This window comes from Condylostylus longicornis, unplaced genomic scaffold (genome assembly GCF_029603195.1).
Source record: "Condylostylus longicornis isolate FDR11 unplaced genomic scaffold, ASM2960319v2 ptg000781l, whole genome shotgun sequence".
In the NCBI taxonomy this organism is placed as follows: Eukaryota; Metazoa; Arthropoda; class Insecta; order Diptera; family Dolichopodidae; genus Condylostylus; species Condylostylus longicornis.
In genome coordinates, this window is record NW_026578726.1 from 1 (window position 1) to 13,287 (window position 13,287).

The 13,287-nt window shown below is 43.5% G+C and overlaps 3 protein-coding genes across 3 annotated transcripts; all 3 read left to right on the forward strand.

Moving 5' to 3' along the window:
• The first annotated feature begins 45 nt into the window (after window positions 1-45).
• On the forward strand, window positions 46-2,476 carry LOC129618245 (uncharacterized). The gene is given in 13 exon segments (XM_055533050.1): window positions 46-54; window positions 101-224; window positions 269-397; window positions 441-556; window positions 720-947; window positions 1,040-1,112; window positions 1,166-1,326; window positions 1,396-1,571; window positions 1,674-1,698; window positions 1,701-1,815; window positions 1,906-2,190; window positions 2,237-2,340; window positions 2,420-2,476. Coding segments are annotated over 13 exon segments (1,602 nt in total).
• A 5,686-nt stretch (window positions 2,477-8,162) lies between these two features.
• LOC129618243 (uncharacterized) lies at window positions 8,163-9,554 on the forward strand. The gene is made up of 5 exons (XM_055533047.1): window positions 8,163-8,232; window positions 8,309-8,508; window positions 8,869-9,128; window positions 9,175-9,369; window positions 9,443-9,554. The coding sequence occupies exons 1-5, from the start codon at window positions 8,163-8,165 to the stop codon at window positions 9,552-9,554; spliced, it is 837 nt and encodes a 278-aa protein (XP_055389022.1).
• A 443-nt stretch (window positions 9,555-9,997) lies between these two features.
• On the forward strand, window positions 9,998-11,957 carry LOC129618244 (calcium-dependent protein kinase 4-like). Its single transcript, XM_055533048.1, is given in 14 exon segments — window positions 9,998-10,174; window positions 10,176-10,331; window positions 10,333-10,500; window positions 10,502-10,659; window positions 10,776-10,842; window positions 10,844-10,871; window positions 10,969-10,994; window positions 10,996-11,037; window positions 11,039-11,250; window positions 11,325-11,490; window positions 11,560-11,668; window positions 11,781-11,800; window positions 11,802-11,862; window positions 11,908-11,957. Coding segments are annotated over 14 exon segments (1,440 nt in total).
• The last annotated feature ends 1,330 nt before the right edge of the window (window positions 11,958-13,287 follow it).

Sequence of the window (13,287 nt, forward strand, 5' to 3'; positions counted from 1 at the left end):
AACCATAGCTGCCTTCGTAGCGGTCCTGATCACCTGTCCAAGAAGATGGCTATGGTAGGTTACTGGAGCCTTTAAACGGGATTAATGTTTGTTCATTCAGAATATCATCCCTCAAGTCCTGAAAAGCGGAGGTCAGGAAGACCGCGGGGAAATTGCGCGTCTTCAATACTTCGTTGGAGCGATTGCTGTCGGGGATCTCGTCAAATCAACGCTGGGACCGAAAGGTAATAAGTGGGTCGAAGCGTTGATGCAACCATCTCTCTTCCAGGAACCGACAAAATTCTCCAACCTATTGGAGGTGAAGGATCTCGACGGGATAAGACGACAATCACAAATGATGGAGCTACAATATTGAAATCTGTGTGGCTCGACAATCCTGCTGCTAAGATTCTTGTCGGTATGTGTCCGTATTTTTGTTTTTTCCCATATGTTCTTTACAGACGTGTCAAAACAGCAGGACAGTCAATGTGGAGACGGAACAACCGGCGTTGTTGTTCTTGCCGCTGAATTGCTCAGAAATGCCGAGCAGTTGATTGAACAGAAAATCCATCCACAGGCGAGTGGGGAATCTCTCTACAGTGTAACTGGTCGATATACAGTTATCTGTCAACATCTAGTTATCTGTTAACATCGAGTTATCTGTCAACATGTAGTTATCTGTTTCGATATATAATTTCGATATACAATTCATCTGCTATACAATTCATCTGCTTTCATAGGTTGTCATCGCCGGATATCGTCTTGCTGCTAAAGCGGCTCGTGAGGCTCTTGAGAAGATTGCTTTTGATAATTCGAACAGCGAAGAGAAGATGAAAGAAAATCTAATGAACGTTGCAAAAACAGCTTTGTCTTCGAAACTATTGACGTACGAAAAGGATCAGTTTGCCAAACTAGCCGTTGACGCGATTTTGAGGTTGAAAGGGAAGCCAAACTTGGATTATATACAGGTAGGGCTCGTTCAACTGAAAGGGTAGATATATATATATATATAATATATATATATGTAAATGTGTATGATATGGTTATAAATCGTCTTTAGATCATCAAGAAGTCTGGAGGAACTCTGCGAGATTCTTTCCTTGAAGAAGGATTTATTTTAGAGAAGGCGTTGGGTGAGTTGGCGTGTCAAACATTTGGTCCTACTGAGTTGGTTGGATCTCTCTAGGTGTCGGACAACACAAAAAAATTGAGAAGTGTAACGTTCTAGTTGCAAATACTCCGATGGATACAGACAAAATTAAAATTTATGGTGCAAGAGTGAAGGTCGACTCGTTCGAAGCAGTAGCAGAATTAGAAAACGCTGAACGAGAAAAAATGAAAACAAAGGTACCGAAGACAGTCAGGAGATTATGGTTTGCAAGATCGCTCGACTGGACAATGGGTTATGTCCCTCAGGTAGAAAAAATCGTTGCGCATGGATGCAATGTTTTCATCAACCGCCAACTTATTTACAATTATCCCGAGCAATTATTCAAAGATGCTGGAGTCACCCCAATAGAACACGCAGATTTTGATGGAACCGAAAGACTTGCAGCAGTTCTTGGAGCGGAAATTGCTTCGACATTCGAAAGGTCAGTGTGCGATAGAGCTTCGTGAATTTCGTGTCCCAGACCATCTTTGGAGTCGAGTGTCCCAAAATGGAATCCGCAATAATCCTCTTCCTTTTTTTCCAGTCCAGATAAAACTCTGTTGGTTTGTATTGCGATTCGATCGAGGAGATTATGATTGGAGAGTCGAAAGTCATTCGTTTCACTGGATGCAAGAGCAATGAAGCTTGTACGATCGTCTTAAGAGGAGCGAATCTTCATATTCTTGGTGAGATGATGGATGCGCCTCTGAAATTGTCAAAAATATGAAATGAATCCGTTAATCGTTTTCATCAATGGATCGAATTTTGTTTTGCAGATGAGGCTGAGCGGTCTCTTCATGATGCACTTGCGGTTCTGTCCCAACTGGTTCTTGATACCCGAGTTGTCTATGGGGGTGGTGCTGCTGAGATGGCAATGAGTGATGCTGTTGATTCATTGGCTCGGAGTATCGGCGGAAAAAAGAGTTTGGCAATTGAAGCTTTCGCTAAAGCGTTGCGCCAGGTTCCAACGATTATTCTCGACAACGGAGGATTCGACTCAGCGGAGATTGTCGCAAAACTGAGAGCAGCTCATCATAACGGAGAGTCTTATATGGGAATCGGTAATCAATTGCCGATCATTATGTGTCTCTTGAATCTTCTCTTCAGATATCGTTAATGGGGATGCTGGCGATATTCGACAACTTGGAGTGATGGAGGCTTTCAAGTCAAAGTTGTCGCAGCTCTGCTCTGCGTCTGAAGCTGCTGAAATGGTGAGTGGATGAAAAAGACCCTGTTGCTTATTGAAGTTGATTTGTTGCGCTTTCGGAACGACGCTCCATTTTTCTTCAGATCATTCGTGTTGATGACATTATTCGGTGCGCTCCACGTCGACGCGAAGGAATGTAATTAATCATTTGGTGATAATCACGCTCTTCTTAGAGACATTTGTTATAAACATCCATCAAAAACGAGAGAACAAATCGCAAAATAAATATCAAAACAATTATATCGACTTCAAGAGAATAATTCTACTTTCTGTCGCTTTATCACTCGAGTATCATCATCATCGTCATCATCATCAGGATTGGCAGATTCACTTTCTTCATCAGACGCTTCCGGTCTGATTAATCGACCCCCTCTCTGTTTCTCTGCGGTAATTTCATCTTCATCTAATCCTGTTGGAGAGTTTTCTACTGGAAGATCTTCTTCTCGCTGATCGCTAGGGTCTCCCTCATCCTCAAAAAATAGGTCATTTTCATCAATCAATTGCGTCTCGCTATTTTCCATCGTTTCCACTCTCGAATCATCTTCATCGGTTGGAACCCCTCTATCATCTTCCTCAGCCTCATTCTCGTACAAATACTCTTCTCTCGTCCTCCTCAGTTGCGTCGGAGAATTCGCACTTACACATGCATCCAACCAATCGCTGTACAGATCAACAGCTTGCGATAATTTAGAAATTCCCGATTGGCTGTAATCGACCGAACAAACTCGACACCACAATCTTCCGACAAATTGTTTGAAATCTCTGGTGAAAAAAAAGCGCTCTCAACAGAAATCTCAATTAAAACTTACAATTTAACATTAATGGACTTTAGATGTCCACAAAAAGGGCAGTCAAATTCAACGTCAAGCCTCGGGACTGCGGCCTGACGGACAACTTTCCTAGATTTGCGCTTCCCCATTTGATATCAGATGGGACCTTGAAGGTTCAGAACCTGTAATCCTGTTCGAACACATTTCCACCGCACCAGAAAAAAAAGTTTGTGTTGTCATCCCAGATGAATGACGTAGTGGCACAAATTCCTGAAAGCGACTTCATGAGACTTCAAGGAAAAATGATTGACTCACCATCCGTGTAAGAGAAGCCTTAAGTCAATTGAATGAATTTGAGAAGGACTTTCGTTAGAGAAAGGAACCAGATGTTTAGAGACTGTACTACATCGGAGTGACCATCCAGCGAGTCCAAGTCTTTCGTGATAATCATCAGAATTGGAATGAATGTCAGCAGGGTCATCGAGAATTAAATCCGTCTTTTGAATTGGTGTTGATATACCATTTGATCGTAACGTATTGAGTAAGAGTTTGGGACGCGTTGAAGAGTTGTCTGGCGTCGAATCAGCTGAGTATTCAATTCCTGGGATAAAATCGATTGGAGGGCTTGGGGCAAGAAATGGATGTCGCAAAAAAGAAGGAATACGATCTGAACCTCCAATTCGAAGAACGGATTCAAAGAAAATTCGTTTTGTTATGTTGCAACGAATTAAGCGGTACACGCCCACAGGCAACGCATCTTGATAAGAACAAAAGATGAGACCAGCATGGGGACAACATTCTAGAACAGAAATTCTGTGAAACGTGGTTCCAACTCCTAATTGAGAGGGAATCGCGCGTGAAACGAGTTTGGGGGAAACCAAATAGTAGGACCGTTCATCCCCTTCAGTCGATATTCCACTGATTGCATGATCGCTTTCATCTGAATCCTGCGAATCTTGATTGGGTTGGATCCTTCTTCTGAACTCTTTGTAATCGTTCTCATAAAATTCCTTCTTACGTTCACGTAAAAGAAACGAGTACAAATACAGCGAGGAATCTGATGCGCCAATCACATAATGGGACGACAACTCTTTCGCCTCTTCAATTGATAAGCGAACTGGTTTTTCTTCTTCATTTAGAGATCTTCTCTCTTCATTACTGGAATTCGAATTGAAGGAAAACAGCCCTGATGGACTCTCGACGGATATCTGTCTCGCAGAAATCTCCGAAGTGTCCCAAACATGAAGATAACTAACTGCTTGCTGATGTGTTCTGTTGCAAATAACGATCAGAAACCCAATCGATTCAACAACTCGATGCTTCACTATTTCGAGTAATTGTTTTAATTCGACAGAAGGACGTTCTTCTTTGATAAGAGCCTCAAAAGAAGCAAAGATCACATTCGAATCTGTGACACCATCCTCCCACTTGCTGTCCAGTTCAGATGCGTGGCGCACTGCGTCATTCTCGCACATCGAATGTCTTCCCTCTTGACTCTCGAAGTCAATATCCGTCGTCTCTTGTATTGCGTTTTCGAGGTCTTCTTGGAACAAATCAAAATCAAGCTGCTCTTGGGACAATTGAAGCAGACATCTAATGGCCGTGTTGACAATTTCACAACGGCGTTGAAACTGGACTGACTGACGCAAGGAGAGAAGGCGCAGACGGGCTTCGGGCTTGGATATGATCTTTTTGACCACACACTGTTCGGCTGAATTCAGGCTAAAATCGACTCCCCGACATTCCCGCTTGATCTTGTTGGAACCATCTGCAACAGCTGCTGAAGCCACTTCTGAGCACTCCTCCAACCAGGCTTGATCTTCTGAGCTTGGGACGCTTGAAATCTTTGACATCCCGATTGATTCTATGGGGGTGCTGTCTTTAATAAATGCAGGAGCAAAATCAGAAAAAGAAGATTCGACTAAAGAAGATGGAGGAAGGAATCCAGAGCGCGGCTGCAAGGAAAAGGGAGCATGACACTCAGAGGATGTCCCAAGCAGTCCCAATTGAACAGATAGAAAATACTTTGATCCTCTCTCACCAGATCATCCCTTGGAAGAAATGCCATGAGCCAACTTTGCAGTTTTGAACTGGTCCAGGTCTTGAGACTCAATTGGGAGAGCATCTCCCGTGAAGTTAAGACATCGCGAATATAATCAACAAGCAGCTCAGCAGTAAGGGAAGAACTATCGACAAGAGAGTGTGAGTGTCTGGTGGGAGTTTGATTTGAGTCAGAACTTGTTTCGCTCTCTTCTTGACCCAGCAGACCCTTCAAAAGCCACAGACGTATGAATTTTATAATGATTGGTAAGTGGGAATGACAGCAGCCAATAAAGTCCCTCTGAAATTCATGAAGCAAACAATAATCAAAATAATCAAAGAGATCCCCTTTCAAACTATTTGAATAAGTGCCTAGTATTATTACCTCCGCTACAGCTTCCTCCGGCATCCAAACAGACGCCCAGCACCATTCATTAGCCGATAGTGTGGCAACGCAATCAGGATCACTACAAGACGAAGGAGCCATTAGAAAGGATGAATGTGTTGCCCACACACGGAGACCTACTCATCCTGATTGCTTGATATAATTCTATCTCTCATCAAAGATTTTGTTCTCCAAATTTTAAATGTTCGATCAATCGACGCAGACGATAGAAAGGAACCGAGAAATGAAAATCGTAAATGGGGAATATTGTGCCGATGAGCAAAAATGCAACGCCTCAACATGTCATCTGTGAAATGAAACAAGATTTTGGACTTTGATGGACTAAATTGGAACGGATTGAAATGTCGGATGACTGACTGATTTTACCTTTCGTGCGCGTCCGTATAAACTCCTCCCGCGAATGAACTTCTTCCTCAGCTCCTTGTTCATCTGAATATCACGAATGATGAACAACTGAGCAGTTGACTGCCATAACTAATTTGCATGTGGATCAATCCATCAAACTAAGAAAGGATCCACGATGGACATGCTCTACGTCCCAACTGTCCCAATTGTCCCAACTGTCCTTTTCCCAAATGAACGCACCAATGAATTGCTCCAATAGACGATTCCTTTCTTGACGATTGGCCTCTTCCTCTTCATCAAAATTGATCTCTTGGGCTTCATTTTCCTCCGATGATTCACTCTCAGCGCCAATCGTCACAAACTCATCAAGTGAGTCATTTGTAACTGAATTCTCATAAATACTTCCATCTGGACTAAAATTCGACGAATTCGATCGACGAGACGAACGATCATCAAGTCGAATGTCGGGGACATTATTCAAACACCTTGACGACGAGGAAGTGGAAGGATCCAATGGACGACCCGTGGGATCCTCCTCCGATGGACGACCCGTGGGATCCTCCTCCGATGGACGACCCGTGGGATCCTCCTCCGATGGACGACCCGTGGGATCCTCCTCCGATGGACGACCCGTGGGATCCTCCTCCGATGGACGACCCGTGGGATCCTCCTCCGATGGACGACTCGTAGGATCCTCTCTCCGCCTGCTAGGGAGTGTCTCTCTCCTTGGCGTCCCGTTGCCCTCCATCATCCTCCCTCGTTGATCATCCAGATTACTTTCCTCCGCGACTGGATCTGAGCTCAGTGGCCCTGTTATTTCGAAATTAGACGGTGCTTGATGATTCTGAAAATCATTCCCACGAGTCCGCGTTCCACCCCAATTTTGGAGTCTCTCCCCCTGAGCAATGAGTCGATCCAAGAAAGATGTCAAGTCACGAAAGGCCAAAGGGCGAAATCGTCGGCTTTCGGTTCTTGGAGAGCCCGCCGGATGATATTGCTCGCGAATCGCATCCTGACTGAAATCGAATGCAAAGATCTTGTGAGCGTTGGTTCCGACGGTAACAATTGGAAATGTCGAAGAAATTCCAATACTCCACGCCGAATCATCTGTATCTATGCCGAACTTCTGAAGATACAAAGAAAAGGACGTTCTCATGGGAAATCTCGGGACACTCTTGGGACACTCTTGGCACAGTCACGGGACACTGAAGGTGATTTGAGGACTTACGGTGCTCGCAATCATGGGACGAGTTAAACCGTCCGGCTCGAGATAGAAGAAGACCATCACCTGGGAAACAAGATGGTCGAATTATCTTCGTAATCATCGAAGAATACCTCATCAATTGATCTGTTTGGACGCTTACATATCCCGAACTCGTTACTGCGACTAAACTCGGCTTGGAAGAGAAGTTTCCAACTGCTATTGAATTGATGATCCCAAAATCTGGAGTTCCAACGACATAGAGAGGCCGTTGCAATCCTTGATGACGACAAGGTGAATTTTGTGGATGTAGACGAGACGCTTTGATCTCTGCTGCTGATGCCGTGAGGTCGAAGACAAAGATCTGAAATACTTCACGTGGGACAATGCAACGTTGTATTTTTGTACCTGGGTTGAAGCACCAACGAATAACAGGGACCCATCTTCAGAAATGGCTGTCAAATTGAGACATCCGAATGGAATTCGCTGATTCTGGTGTCCAAAGATTGTGGACGAATAGGCCTGAGTAGAAGAAAACGAATCTCATCAAGTGTTGTTGAATGTATTGCTTCAGAGAAACGCTCACTTTGATGACATGGATAGGCCAAGAGGGATTAGATTCCATTAAGATCAGTTCATACAGAAAATTGGTATGATTTTCAGCAAATGAGATCGGAATGAGTTGCCTGGTGTTTGAATCACTGAGAGCTTAAAGCTTCAGAATCTAATTTTCAGATGAATTCAATCCAATTAATTGGTGCGTCAGCTGTTTCCCGCCTGGACCTACAAGCAATGAAGATTACTGTCACCGACCCAAGTGAGTTGAATGAGAATGTGGTTGGTCCGCATGACGGGGGAAAGCAAAGAATCGCTTTTTTGCAGGAATTACTGTAACATTAGAGGTGACAGATGACATGACACTCGAATTGTTCCGTTCCCTTGTTGAGATTGACTGCCATGTTGAACCGCGTCAACAGCGATTGGTTCACAACTCTCAACTTCTCGATGCGTCACTCGATTTAAAGACTTTAAAAGAAATTGGATTGAAGGACGGAAGTATTCTGATGCTTCAGCCAAACCAAAGAGGAAACGCTGGATCAATTTCTGAAGTCTTAGCTAATTTAGATTTCTCAGGTTCGTGCTTTGAATTTCTGGAGTCCTCTCTTGCGTTCACTCTAGATACTGGAGATCATTGAGTGTTCCTCTGCAGCTCTGGATCTGAGAAGTTCCACACAAGAAGTGCAACAGATTAATCAGATTGTCGAAAATTTACTTGCCCGCAGTCTTGTTGAACCAGAACTCCCAGAAATGATTTCAGCAACCAATCCTGATGTAGCAGCAGCGCTAAGAAGTCGTGACAAGGAAGCATTGCGTCAAGCTGTGAAAGCAGAGCATGAGAAAAAAAGAAATGTAAGGGACAAGAGCTCAACGTGGATCACGACTAACTTATCAGGAAATGAACAAAGAATACCGCCGCAGAGCCCAAGCTGCAGCTGACCCTCTGCATCCTGATAGCCAACGTCTTTTTCTAGAACGTATTCAACAGCAGCGTATTGAGGAATCTTACCTTCGCGCACAAGAGTACTTGCCCGAAAGCTTCGGTGGGACTCTCCTTCCATAGACGTCTTAATCTTCACTGTTAGGAAATGTGATCATGTTGTTCGTCGCTGTGGAAGTGAATCACATTCAATTGAAGGCATTCGTTGATTCTGGTGCTCAGGTATTCTTATTTAAAGCTATTTTGGAAAAACTCACTTTTTTTTATCTCAGGCAACAATCATGTCAAAAAGATGCGCAGAGCGATGCAATTTGATGAGCCTTGTTGACACAAGATTCAGTGGAATAGCCAGGTGTGTTCCATGTTCAACGACTGTGGCAAGCTCTGCTTACTTTAGAGGCGTTGGGACTGCCCGAATTGTTGGAAGAATTCATATGGTTCAGCTTAAGATGGGAAACCAATTTTTTGCAGCCTCTCTCACAGTCCTTGAGGACGATAAGGTTGATTTTTTGTTCGGATTGGATTTATTAAGGTTCGACTGCTTTGTTCGGATCTCCGACTCAATTCAATTGTTTTAGGCGACATCAGTGTTTGGTCGATTTGCGCGAAAATGTTTTGAGAATCGGTCATGAGGCTCTTCCGTTTCTTTCTGAAAAAGACATCAATGCGCCCGATTCAAACCAACCCGTCGCACCACAACCGTCATCCGAATCGGCCCCTCAGATTCGGCGTCAGGATGGTCGGCAACAGATTTCAGAAGAGAAAGTGAAGAGGTCAGCAACACCAATACGGCTTGCTGTTTCAAGCATACCGACAGTTAGGCCCTCTGTTGCCGTATTTTTACAGATTGGTTGATTTGGGTTTTCCCAGAGGTGCATCCATTCGAGCCTTAGAAGCTTCTGCTTGGGATGTTGAAATTGCCGCCGCATTATTATTTCAACAACATGAATTTAGTTAAGTTTTTTCGAGTATGTGAAACCCTCTTAATCCCAGCTTGAGGATCTGTTACACTTATGACGACGATGTTGACACGCACCACTCTCTTGTATCAGCAGAGGTAACAAACTCCACACACACAACACCAAGATTACGCAAACCGTTTATCAGAAGCATGCGGTCCAAGCGATCAGACAATAGGTCCAGAAAAAGATAAGGCGACCAACTGAGCTTCTATTCCCTGCGCCCATTTGCTAGAAACGAGAGCCCTCAGGTTCAATTGTTCGTTCCCAAATTTGATTTGTTTGGATTTGAAAGCTTGAAAATTTCTCCAAATATCTCTCCGGTAGTTCTCTCGGCAACTTCCGTGTCGAGACGCCAAAGAGGGATTGAAGTTAGCGCCTCGTCAAATTCTTCTTACCTACTGGTTGCTTTGCTCAGAATTATAAACCGCCACAATGGGAAATGAAAACTGGAAAGCCTGTAACACCAGCGGAGGGAGGAACCCTGCGCAAGGAGGGCTCTGCATCGTCGCGAAGCAAACAGAGCGACGCAATGACTCCCGGAATGTTCATCCATCAGAAGGTCGGAGCGTTTTCTGATCGTTATGGAGGAATCAAGGTGTTAGGGAAGGGCAGCTATCGGGGAAGTCGTACTGTGTCGCGATAAGGTCACTGGCCAGGAATGTGCGGTGAAGGTGATTTCAAAAGCATCTATGAAAAAGGGAAGCTCAACATCATCTTTGCTTCGTGAGATTGAATTATTGAAGGAGTTGGATCATCCGAATATCATGAAACTCTAACGAATTTTTTGAGGATTCCGGCTATTACTATTTGGTCGGTGAAGTGCTTATACCGGTGGGGGGGGGGGGGGGGGGGGGGGGGGGAGAATTGTTCGATAAAATCGCGAAGCAGAAACGTTTGGATATTTACGATGCGGCGCGTACAATCAAGCAGGTTTTATCAGGATATTAATTATATGCATCATAACTCCATTGTTCATCGGGATCTTAAACCTGAAAATTTGTTATTGGAAAATTCGAATACAGATGCTCTTATCAAAATAATCGATTTTGGATTGTCGACCCATTTTGCTTCAGCAACTAAAATGAAAGATAAAATTGGAACGTCAGTCTCATCTACCATCCCATAGCAGCAACATCCATAGCCACATCGATAGCCACATCCATAAAGAGAGCAGGAGTAGAGTTAAGGTTTATGAGTTCACATGTTTCTATTTTCAGAGCTTACTATATTGCACCTGAAGTTCTTGCTGGGTCTTATACGGAAAAATGCGATATCTGGTCGTCTGGGTGTCATTCTTTATATTCTAATTACTGGTAGGCGTCTTACAGAGATGATTCTCTGCTATGGAGACAACGCACCAATATTGTTCATTTTTAAAGTCTTTCTCTTTGTGCAACTTTCTTTCTTTAGGACGTCCACCATTCGGCGGAGCAACCAGAGTCCGACATTTTGGCCCGCGTGACAGCAGGAAAGTATTCTACTAGGCCACTTTTCGATTCCTGCCAAAAGTCAACGCGAAGCACAGTGTGTGGAAAATTTAATCCGCCACATGCTCATGTTCGTTCCCTCCATGAGATATACGGCGCAACAATGTTTGGACCACGAATTCATCGCGAAGATGTCACAGCCAACAGAATTGGGAAAACAACTTCCTTTACTTGAATCAGCTATCAATAATATGATCCATTTCCAGTGAGTAGACAAGTTGTTGGTGTTTGTCAGACGTTCACTGTATTATTCCAACTCTTCATCGCTTGTTTGTTCAGATCGTCTCAAAAATTAGCGAAGGCAGCATTATTATACATGGGATCAAAATTAACAACAAAAGAGGAAACTAAGGATCTCACTGCAATATTCGAGCGATTGGATAGGAACGGAGACGGCCAACTAGACCGCAATGAACTCAAATCCGGCTATAAGGAGCTCTTGAGAGTAAGACGCTAATTCGTCGGGAGAGAAGAGTGTTTTCTATAGAAGAGTTTTTCCTATCTCTCTTTTTAGTTGAAAGGCGCAGATATTACGACTTTGGATGAAGAGTCGATTGAACGCCAGGTTGACAGACTTTTACAATCGATTGATTTCGATCAAAATGGATACTTGAACTACTCAGGTAAGTTGTTGGGACTCTATAGAGGATACTTGGGACTTCAATGGAGGATGGCTTCATAATTGGGACTCGAGAGGATAATTGGGACAGTTGTATGCACTTGCTTGGTTTGTAGAGTTTGTAACTGTCTGTATGGGACCAAAAGACGCTGTTGACGAAAAAATCTCTGAAGCGCGCATTCGAGATGTTCGATACAGGTACGCGACTTCTACGCCGTTTTCTGTTCAAGAATTTGTTTCCAGATCAATCAGGGAAGATTTCTTCGAAGAGCTCCATTCTGTATGTTTCCTAGTTTTATGGATGATTCAATGTGTTTGCTGCAGATTTTTCAAATGAGCGGTTTGGATAAAAGAGAATGCGAGGAAATCATTCGTTCTGTGGATGCGAATCAAGATGGAGAGGTAATCAAGAGTGTCGTGTATTGCGATGAGATGATTTGTTGTAGATTGATATTGATGAGTTCGAGATAATGTTGATGAAATTAACACAATTGGAAGACGTTCAAGCGCTTGTGAAAGATGAAGCGGGATTGATCTTGATGAAGTTGTTGCATAAAAGGTATTAAAAATTAGATAGAAATGAGCTCTAAAAGTAGAATCCTGCTTTTGATTCCTGTAATATTGTTTATAGTGTTGATCAAATCGATTCGTTACTGTTCAGTGGAGCGTACTCATCGGTCCTTCGTCTCGCACTAAACCGGTATAACGTTCGCGTTCTACTTTTTTTTCTCGTTTCTCTGGATTTTCTTGAACTTTCAAACAGTTTGTTCGTCCCTTACAAAAGAATGGTTAAATAATAAATACGAACAATAGTGTCACACTGATGTAGATTGCATTTTTATGTCCTGCGTTTCTGTTGAAGCTAATTTTTTGAACAATGCCTTGAAAAGTCTCAAGCAAAGTCTCAAGCAAAGTCTCAAGCAAAGTCGAGAGGGAATTCAAACAATGATACGGAGGATACCAGTGGTCCAAGTTGTATGCATGAAGATGATGAATTTTATGACGCATTCAGTTCAACAGGGCGATCTTCAAGTGACAGCGATACAAGAAGGAGTGGGGGAGAGAACACGAAACGACCATTGAGGGTTCCACAAATAGTAACTGGATCACAAACTTCGTTCAATGTGTGTGCCAATCCAAATGTGTGTCCCAATCCAAATGTGTGTCCCAATCCAAATGTGTGTCCCCAATCCAAATGTGGTGTCCCAACCCATTCGATGCTGAGGATCATTCATGTTCCAACGAGTTGTATTTTGGAAGATGAGAAACAGACTGCTTCGCGTCGATCAACGCTCCAACAATCAAACAACCCGTTTGGCTTCACTTTAGACGAACAATCAATGACGCCCGTCAATAAAGGCTGGGGGTGCAAATTCAACTCTCTCAGAGGGACAAAGCATCCGCCGCTCGCGCCATAGCTGAAGCTCAACAAACAATATCCGAACGATTTGGATTCAATACTGTCGAAGTCGGCAGGGCTCCATCCAGGAGTCCCAAACACCTTCGTAACATCATCGAACCCTTTCGGAGAAGAACCCTCGGCTTCTCTTGCAGCTCGCGTCATCAACAGCAGCAACTCAGCTGAAGAGAAACATCCACCAGACGAATTTATTCAATTCAAAA